At 36.4% G+C, this 10106-nt stretch overlaps 1 protein-coding gene across 2 annotated transcripts; it reads left to right on the top strand.

Annotated features, from left to right (window-relative positions):
- The first annotated feature begins 514 nt into the window (after positions 1-514).
- On the top strand, positions 515-7892 carry LOC121399894 (protein kinase C delta type-like). 2 transcript variants are annotated; one of them, XM_041581845.1, is made up of 8 exons: positions 515-596; positions 1174-1265; positions 3054-3116; positions 3661-3799; positions 4103-4288; positions 5279-5407; positions 6231-6564; positions 7602-7892. In XM_041581845.1, exons 1-7 carry the CDS (start codon positions 543-545, stop codon positions 6342-6344), a joined length of 777 nt encoding a protein of 258 aa, XP_041437779.1. In that variant the 5' UTR covers positions 515-542; the 3' UTR covers positions 6345-6564; positions 7602-7892. The 2 variants fall into 2 exon arrangements, with proteins under 2 accessions (XP_041437779.1, XP_041437780.1); XM_041581846.1 differs by lacking the exon at positions 3054-3116.
- The last annotated feature ends 2214 nt before the right edge of the window (positions 7893-10106 follow it).

Below are 10106 nucleotides of genomic sequence, written 5' to 3'. Positions count from 1 at the left end.
TAAATGTAAAGATAATATTAATAATTGTAACAAATACAATCAACAAACATGGCCCCTTCTGGATACTACAGGTATGGGATCCTTTGTCCAGAAACCTATTATCCAGAAAGGTCCAAATTACATAGAGGCCATTTCCCATAAACTCCATTTTATCCAAATAATCCAATATTTTAAAAAATCATTTCCTCTTTCTCGTTAATAATAAAATAGTGCCTTTTACCAAACTTAGATATAATTGATCCTTACTGGAGGCAAAGCCAACATATTGGTTTTATTTTTATTTAAATAGATGTAAGGTGTAAAGATCCAAATAACGGAAAGACCGGTTATGCATTCTGGATAACAGGTCCCATATCTGTACTCTTTAAGTCATTCGTTGTGCTAGAAGTGGACCTTGTAATATTTAGTGTTTTTCTCTCCATTCCTAGGTGATGTTAGCATCGTTTGCCCCAAAGAAAAAGCTTGTGGCAATTAAGAAGATTGCCAAGAAAATTGACAAGAGCAACTACAGGAAGATCAGTAGAGAAGCTCGGATCTTGAAGATGGCCAAAAGTTGCCCCTTTCTATGTCATTTACATGCAGCCTTCCAATCAGAGGTAGAGAATAATGTTTGTGTTGCCACATGTTTCATTAGAATTCTCTCCTACTTAGGTCAGCATAATACACATAACACATTCAATGCTCACTTAAGTCTTAAATATGCTATGATATATAATGGGCCATTAATAAAGTCCAGGGTAGGGTGAAAACCACAATGAGGGGGTGCCACTGCACATGGTGTGAATTTTGAAAAGAAAATGCACAGCTCTTCATGGCCAAAATCCATCTCAAAAGCATAGTTACACGTAGATTACATTCACACCTGTTACTGTACACACACACAAAGGGCAATGTCTGCTTTTTCTCCACCAGCAAAGATGAATCCTGTGTCATTATCTTAATATTGTTTCTGGCCCCCACATTCATCACCACTCTGGTAGTAAGACACTTTGCAGCCAGATTGACACCTGCAATATACAGATGAAATATTCTTATGGTCAATTTAATTGACTTGAGAAAAGAAATGGTATGAAGAGTAGAGCTCAGCAACACTAGTAAAAATAGTATCTATTCAGTCGTGCTGTGTCATGTGTTCCTATGTCTCACCACTTCTTAATGTGTCGCTATAACCAGGTGCAAGTCTTCTTTGTGCTGGAATATGCCTGCGGGGGAACATTAAACAACATCATTTCAAAGAATGGAAGACTACCAACTGAAACAATCCAGTAAGTTTTAATATCCTTACGTAAGAACATTATTTGTATTGTACATTATGTATTAAAGGGGTTGTTAGCCTTCAAACATCTAGTTGTGTAATTTTCACCTTCTAAAACCGCTCTGGGAGGGGGGGTTGCCGACCCTATAGACTGTTCTAAATTGATACATTTAGTTGATATTGTTCTTATCTTTGTCCCTGTAGAATCTCTTGGTTTCATAAAAGGGGTGGTTCACCTTCACTGATCACTACCCATATTTCAACTAATAATGTTCCCCAAAGCAGAACTAACAAGGTTTCTGTTTGAATATGTATCCATAAAGCTAAATACGCCCTTTCAAAAATACCCAAACAATTGGCACGTGCTTCCCTTGCATGTACAGCAGAAGAATTCCTTTAGTCTCCGTCTTACAAATAAAAAGTAAGACATTATCCTCCTGGCTAGTTCCTCCACTAACTCAGCTTATATAAACACGCACATTCAAACAGCAGAAGAGTTTCATTTTTAAATAAAAAGTGAACTGTGATTTGTCAAGAATAATTCAATTTACCATAGAGAGAAATTCTGGATTTATCTAAAATAACGGTAGACATTTTTTTAATACATATGCATTGCATATATTCTTAAAATAACTTAATCTGCTAGAATAACTGCATCTTTGTGAAGCTGAACAACCCCTTTAAGGGTAAGGCCAGACGAGGAGATTCGGGGAGATTTTGTCGCCTGGCGACTTATCGCCACGTCTTTTGCGCGACCATCTCCCCGAACTGCCTCAGCATCTTTTCCCCATAGGCTACAGCACAAAATCGCCTGCGCTAATGCACACGCGGCGATGCGTTTTCAATAGTCGCCCAAAGTTGCCTCACTGAGGCAACTTTGGGCGACTATTGAAAACGCATCGCCGCGTGTGCATTAGCGCAGGCGACTTTTCATTCGAGCCTATGGGGAAAAAACGCTGAGGCAGTTCGGGGAGATAGTCGCGCAAAAGACGTGGCGATAAGTCGCCAGGCGACAAAATCTCCCCGCATCTCCTCGTCTGGCCTTACCCTAAAGGCAGCTGTTAGAATTCATACAATAGTTGCTGATACTCCAGAGAAGCTCTTGAGAAATGTGTCAATGTATCAAGTAAATGTTGCAAAATTGTAAAAGTTTAGAGTCTGCACCTGAATTACTGAGCAGCCAGACTCAAACACGAACATTCAACTTTAAACTTCGATTTTGGGAAAAACAATAAAAAAATAAATAATGGAAAGTAATTGAAAAAAAGTCTTTATTTCTGGGGAATAATCTGAAAACAACTGAACTGAAAAAGTTTTGGAAGGTGAACAACCCCTTTAAAGAGTCTTATGCAAACTGACAGTCCAGTTGGATTTAGCTGTAAACTTTGTGAATTTTGCTTCTAGATACAAATTAGGGCTAATTTAGATAATCGTAAAAAGTGGGCAGAAAACACCACATTTTGTGCACTTTTACACTCAGCCCACACTTTGCAACTTGGGCACAGGTCCTTGCATTTTATAATGCAGAGCAAAGATCAGGGGATGTAGCAGAGCCTTGTGCTTAATGCTTGCCATAGGAGGAGGATGACTCCCTGCCATAACCTACCCAAGCTAGTGATTAAGGCCACACACCAGTGACTACCTTTACTTGTACTTTAATGTAGCCAGCCTTTGGTCCCAAAAGGTGTTATTAATATACACTATATGTAAATGTCTTAATCACTAACATTATGTTTAAAAAGAATTACAAAACCATATGAAATGTGTATCAAACAGTGAAAACTATTTTGTTTTATAGGTTCTACACTGCAGAGATTATTATTGGCCTCCAGTTTCTGCACTCGAACGGCGTCGTTCATTGGTCAGTAAAATCCCAGTTCTCTTCTCTAGAATATTGTGTTATGTCTGATTTACATTTATAGTCACTGTATACTTTTTCTCAAGTATCACCTACATATAGGAGCACATTTACTTAGCTCGAGTGAAGGAATAGAAGAAAAAATACTTCGAATTTCGAACGTTTTTTTCGGCTACTTCGACCATCGAATTGGCTACTTCGAACTAAAAATCATTCGACCATTCGATAGTCGAAGTACTGTCTCTGTAAAAAAAACTTCGACCCCCTACTTCGCCAAGTAAAACCTACCGAACCACAATGTTAGCCTATGGGGAAGGTCCCCATAGGCTTTCTAAGCTTTTTTTAATCGAAGGAATTTCGTTCGATCGATTAAAATCCTTTGAATCGTTCGATCGAACGATTATTCGTTCGATCGAACGAATAGCGGTAAATCCTTCAACTTCGAATAGGATTTAACTTCGAAAGTCGAATATCGAGGGTTAATTAACCCTCGATATTCGACCCTAAGTAAATGTGCCCCTAATTGTTCCTATTGCATTTCTTGCAGTGATCTGAAGCCTGATAACATCTTGGTGGATAGGGGTGGACACATTAAAATCTGCGACTTCGGCATTTCTGCTGAAGGACTGTTCGACAAGAAGCTCATCTGCGGATTAAGTGGAACCCCTGGCTACCGGGCCCCGGAGGTATGAAATCTTTTTAATGCATTTACACTGTATTCACAGTAGTATCAACATTTTAGCAAGGGATTGTACTCATAAAGGATGTGCATGTGTACTTTTTTGGGTATGGTTTGGGAACGCTGGTGGCAGAGGATCATGGCCCATGGAGTATTTGGAGGAGCAACAGGGTGGGACTCAGAGGGAGGGTCTGGAGCAGCTCTTTCTATATATTTTAAGTCTTTGTCATTCATGAGGCCTGAAAATGTTATAGGAGTATATACATAAAGATTCTTGTTTAATAATTAGATTTTTGTTTACTTTCTGCAGGTTTTATTACTGGAATGGTATAATGCAGGGGCTGACTGGTGGTCATTAGGTGTGACCATCTATGAAATGGCTACAGCTAAACAACCATTTAGCCCATCAATCAGTGTTGTGAAGGAGTTTATCTCAATCAAGACTCCTGAATATCCAAGTCACATGAGCCAGGAACTGCAGGACCTCCTGTCAAAGGTCAGTATAAATAATTCAAATAATGGGAAATGGAATAACAGAATACTTATAAATACAAAGCTTTTGTTATGTTCCACAATGTATATTTCTTTAGTGCCTGTTATACTGACAGGGGATGCTTATCTGCTTACACTCTTGTATTTGGATCAGTGTCCAAGACATACGGGGAGGCCCATTTATCAAAGTCTGAATTTATCTCAATATTTTTTGAAAAAAACTCAGATCAAATCTGCACAGGTTTTTTTCATCTTATTTATAAATACATTTTCCTGAAAATTTTGTTTGAGGGAAAAAATGTGTGTTTTTTTTGCCCAAAAAACCTGAAATCTTCGGGTTATTGCACAAAACCCAATCAAAAAATCGATGTGACTTCTCCAATTGACTTATATGCAACCTCGGCAGGTCTGAGATGCTGAACTTTAATAAATTCCGAAAAATTCGTGTTTTTTTTTTAAATCACGATTTTATACTAAAATAACACAAATTCTTTGGATTTTCTGCATTTGGAGTTTAGTAAATAACCCCCTTATTGTTAATATTCTGTCTTGCCTACTAATATGATTGTTTGGATAAAAACAATTGAGTATCTGACCATGGTACAAATCTGTCAATGTAAGCCCTTTAGCCCAATCCTGCACCCTATCCGTGGCATTGACTGGGTTAACAGGGAGAATAAGGCAGTGCAAATACACACAATTGAAACAAATGCCTCGGAAAATGCTGCTAACTTCAGCGAGAATGCCTTGGCTCAGTCAATAACAGCCCATCATTTTCTGCAGTTAAAAACATAGGTAATGGCATTTTAAATGTTAATTAGTTATGATGAGTTTATGCTGGAGCACTAGTGTAAACACTGTCACCACCCTTTTTCCCCAAGTGAATTAGAATTACTGAGACAGTCACATCCAGTTCCAGTACTTTACTTGAATATGCCTCTGTCATTGGAGCCGAACATGAAATCTCAGATATTTTTATTGTTCTTTTTTTTAGCTTCTGGAGAAGGACAAGAAGCAACGCTTAGGAGTGAATGGCAACATCAGGGAGCACCCATTCTTTGCTTCAATCAATTGGGAAAATCTGGAAAAGAAAAAGGTGAAGACACCTTTTCAGCCAAAAATGGTAAGTACATGACTGACCGGGCAATAGAATACTTCTTTCATATTTACTTTTTACTTATCCGGCATGAGTAGGGGTCAGCAGACTTTAGAAGAAAAGGGTGTGCCAGTTTTACAAAAAATCATCTGGAAACTCCCCCCAGTTGATGATTTCATAACCCTTTTAAGTCTAGTCAATGACCTGTTTTATGTGGGGTTTACATCCTTCCATAATATCCACATTTTAGCTCCTTTTAGTGCATTTTAGGCTAGTGTTCACTTTCTGAGGAAATTTGATTTCACATTTTATTTGTAAAGATTAAAAGGCTTTGCACTTAATATCGATATGCAGTTGATTTTTGCACAGACTGAGCCATTGTAGTTCTACTTTTTTATCTTCCTCTGTCCGGCTATATGTGACATTAGGGAAGGGATTGTAAGGGACCCCTTTTAGACTTATGTGCCGTTTGTGACCATCAGTTTATTTCCCCATACAACATAGGCCAAAATGTTTTTACTTTAGATATTTGAATAGCTACTCTGTAATTAATAGTTTGATTGAATGAATGTTTATAAGGACTTTTATTTTAAATGGATAAGATGGAAGAGTATCATGCAGTATGCAAAATACTGTGCAGCTGCAGAAATTCTCTACTTTATTGTCACTAGGCAGGTTGGGACATGGCAGCTGATGAGTTGAGATCTTGAAATTAAAACAAATCATGACTCCACTCCACAATGAAATACACATTTTAGTCTCACAAATGTGCCATATTTTAGGACATTTCCTACCTTTATTATTGACAGTAAATATTATAATGTAACAGTGTTTTGCTTTCTCTCTGTAGCCATTCGCAAGTGAGTTTAGTGTGATTTCACCAGGATTGTCCGCTGATGCCTTCAAGAGAGAGAGGGTAGAAGAACTTTCCTATGTGGACCCCACCTGGCATTGGCAGGAGTAATGCATTCTCCTGTGCTCATGTGACCCAACATCATGGTGGCCAGATGAGCCAGTGACCAAGCCAACATACCATCTATGGCAAACTGCAGCAGTTAACATCAGATCTGCCTGCATTATAAATCTGCAACAGTCTACAGCAAGTGTCCAACCACCTACAGCAGCACCCCACTGTATCCACCAGTTGCTTCCACAAACAACAGGAGGCAACTTGAGTCAAAGTGGTGAGTGAAAGTAATTTAAAGAAAAAAATATATATATCTATGATTAAATAGGATGAGATATAGAAGAAGCAATAAAAAGCTAGTAATGATAACAAATGTAGGCGATTTTTACAAATGAAACGTAGATGTTTAAAAACTGATATTCGGCTATTTGGGGATTACAGATACAGTAGAACCCCCATTTTACATTTTCAGTTGACCAGAAATAAATGGTGTAAATCCAGGAAAATGTATTATGCATAATATATAGGTGGGACCACAAAACAACAATGTAAAATGAGGGAAAACGTAAAATCAGGGGATGTAAAATTGAGGTTCCACTGTAGATGTTTTGATTAATATATATAGCATGATTTATGGTATAATTGAATTACGCTTAACAAGTCAAAACCAAAGAGTAAATGGTAAAAGGCATGTCAAAGCCTGATGACTGCTATGTATTCCCCTTAAATGAGTTTTTTGGGATTGTATAGTTTCTACTCATGCAATCTACCTATTCAATCCCATTTTAGATAAATGGTACTCCTGTAAGAGATTAAAACAAATCACAAAGTGTTTAATCTGTAATAACCTTACTAAAACACATATACATAAAACATATACAGTTCTCCAGCATCCTTATAATCATACTGCACAGGCTTGTGATATTATGTCCTCTCTAAACCATAAACTTCAATATCAATAACGCAAAACTATCCTTATAGTAACATGCTATAAGGACAAAAAATGAGATGAAAGAGAGAAAAATCATGCATTAGTAAAAATTATATAATACAGTATATAATGCAGCAAATATGTACAGTTATGGTATCTGTGATATGTAATGCTTGGAAACTGGGCTTTCCTTGATAAGGGAAATTCTTTAATTTAGAGCACCATGCCTTAAGTCTAATATAGACTGTTAAATATTTAAAAACCATAGGATTTCATGAGAAATTTTTATTTATAAGAAAGTTTCTTCTAGTCTATATTGTAGGTCTGTATTGTAATTTTCTATGTAACCATTTTGTCTTTTGTTGATTTTTTTTATTGTTTAGGCAGGTAAGTACCCCATCTCTATAAGGGCCTGCATCTTCCTTGACCATCTATTTGAGCTGAATTTCATCTCCATTTATCTACTTGCTTTGATATATTCATTGTTAAAACCCTGATTATAGGGAGCGTGGTAGGTATAAACTGAGTTTTTATGTATTTGGATTTCATTTATTTGTCAATATGTAGGAAATCGTGTTTCATAATTTGTATAGAATGAGTTATATAAGAAAAAAAAACAAAAACAAAAAAAAATTAGATTAGATTATACAGAGAATATATATTGTGATGTGTGTGTGTGTGTGTATAGATATAGATATATATATATATATATATATATATATTTATATATATATATTTATATATATGAAATAGTTATTCTTAATTTATATAGTATTTTATATATGAAAAATAACAAAAAAATTAGATTATATAGAGAATATATATTGCTGTGTGTATGTATGTGTAGATATATAAAATAGTTTTTCTTAATTTATATAGTATGTTATAAAAAAAACAAAAACAAATTGAATATACATTGTGGTGTGTGTGTGTTTGTGTGTGTGTGTGTGTGTGTGTATATATATCGTATAGAGATAGATATATATATGAAATAGTTATTCTTAATTAATATAGTATATTATATATAAAAAAACAAAAAATTAGATGAGATTATATAGAGAATATATATTATGATGTGTGTGTGTATATATAGTGACATGTAGAGTCATATGAGTTCATATAAAGTATGCATTTAGGGTATGGGTGGGATATATGGGATACATTATAAATTGGGGTAAGGAATATATTCTGTATGATTTTTGTAATAAGTATGAATGGAAATGGTGTGTGACTGTAAATAGGGGTCCCCCACTGCACCAATTTACAAGGTGAGCACAACTGACCTTGTAGTTGGCTGCACATTGATTTTAAATCACTTTTAAAATATAAAATAACATATTTGAGGAGGTTGCTATATTTTTCCTTTGTTATGCCCAATAGGAAGTTGTAATTCAGCAGATATAAGCCCTTTTTAAAAATAAGCCCATAAGTGCTATGAATGTGTTGGTGAATGGTTTAGGGAAGTTTATGGCTTAGGACCAAATTATATTAACAGACTAGGAAAGCTGTATGGCTCAAAAATGCTGCCTAGTCTCAACCTCCTCCTTTTACAGCCAACTCAGAGCCCTATAGGTAGTAACAAAGTAGAACTAAAATAATCTCTCTTCCAGGCCTTTTAGATAATAAATGGTTACTGGAATAGCCTTTGTACAATGTTGATCCAGGGACTGGTCCGATTGCCGTTTTGGAGTCAGGAAGGAATTTTTCCCCCATCTGAAGCAAATTTGCTATGGCTACAAATGGGGTTTTTCGCCTTCCTCTGGATCATCAAGAAGTAAGATCAATTTAATTTGACGGACACGCTCACCCTCAATTACTGTATAACAGTGTCCTTTGATTTGTTAATGTAATTTACCTAGAGAACATATTATATCCAAAGTGGAGAGGATTAAATCCCAGCTACCTATTAGCTATAGAAAAAGAGATAATAGTGTGTGAATCAATGTGTGTGTGTGTTTATTAGTGCAAAAATCCCAATGGGGAACATTTGTTCCTTACACCTCTCCCATGGCGGCTTATATCAGCTGCTGCCCGGCCCAATAGGGAACTATTGCAGCAAGTGATAGGGTGAGCCGTTTGCTGCAATAGATGTGTGAATGGACAGTAACAAGAGTTGAAGCCTTGACGTGGCGTTACTGCTCACATGGGTAACCATGTGCCAATTCAACCAAATGAGAGGGTATAATTTGCAGTTCCAGCTATAATAGAAAATCATAAACATCTAGGTTTAAATGTCAAGGTGCCTTCATGGAGAAACAAGAGAATTAACAAAAGAATTAACATAAGAATTGCAGTTAAGAAAGGAAAAAATTGGTGCTCATATAAGAACTTCTCTGGTAAAATCAAGATGTGTTGGTAGTTGCAGGTTGTCATCCATGACACTAGAGGGCTGTTTGGAGCTGCAGTTGCACAGAACTAAAACATGGTCATGCTACAGTATAAAACAGGATTGTAGCGCCTTTATGCATTCTAATATATGGCCAATTTAGTCTCTCAGCTATGGGGGCACATAATAATAATAATGGTTTTCAGGTAGAACCTTCTTCACTAGCAATGCCAGGCAGTTCTATGAAAGTCAAAATAAATTGGTACATGTGGTTTTGGGTGTTTCCTACTTAACTAAAATATTCTGGGGTGAAATCTGCTGAAATTCATGTGCTGCTTTGCAACTATACCAGTGCAGCCCTACTAACTGGAGTTTTTGGCATTGCCCCCAAATTTTAACATGACCTGGTGATATGAATATGAATATATAAGGATATGGTCCTTATATTTTAACGGTAGATATCCAAAAACTACTAAATAGTGTTTGTACATTAGTTGGGTGCCCCTCAGGCACTGTCCTGTGAGCCCTGCACTCTGCATGTGGCCTGTATGGATGCTGAAAC

This window comes from Xenopus laevis, chromosome 2L, assembly GCF_017654675.1.
Source record: "Xenopus laevis strain J_2021 chromosome 2L, Xenopus_laevis_v10.1, whole genome shotgun sequence".
In the NCBI taxonomy this organism is placed as follows: domain Eukaryota; kingdom Metazoa; phylum Chordata; class Amphibia; order Anura; family Pipidae; genus Xenopus; species Xenopus laevis.
Note: the sequence above shows the minus strand (reverse complement) of the source record. Positions and strands in the feature narration are given on the sequence as shown.

What these genes read in the sequence shown, in the direction of transcription:
- LOC121399894 (XM_041581845.1), top strand. Translation starts at nt 543, where the DNA reads ATGGCCAAAAGTTGCCCCTTTCTATGTCATTTACATGCAGCCTTCCAA. An exon ending in CTACCAACTGAAACAATCCA is followed by an intron (nt 1,266 to 3,053) that starts GTAAGTTTTAAT and finishes TTTGTTTTATAG; the next exon opens with GTTCTACACTGCAGAGATTA. An exon ending in TCGAACGGCGTCGTTCATTG is followed by an intron (nt 3,117 to 3,660) that starts GTCAGTAAAATC and finishes CATTTCTTGCAG; the next exon opens with TGATCTGAAGCCTGATAACA.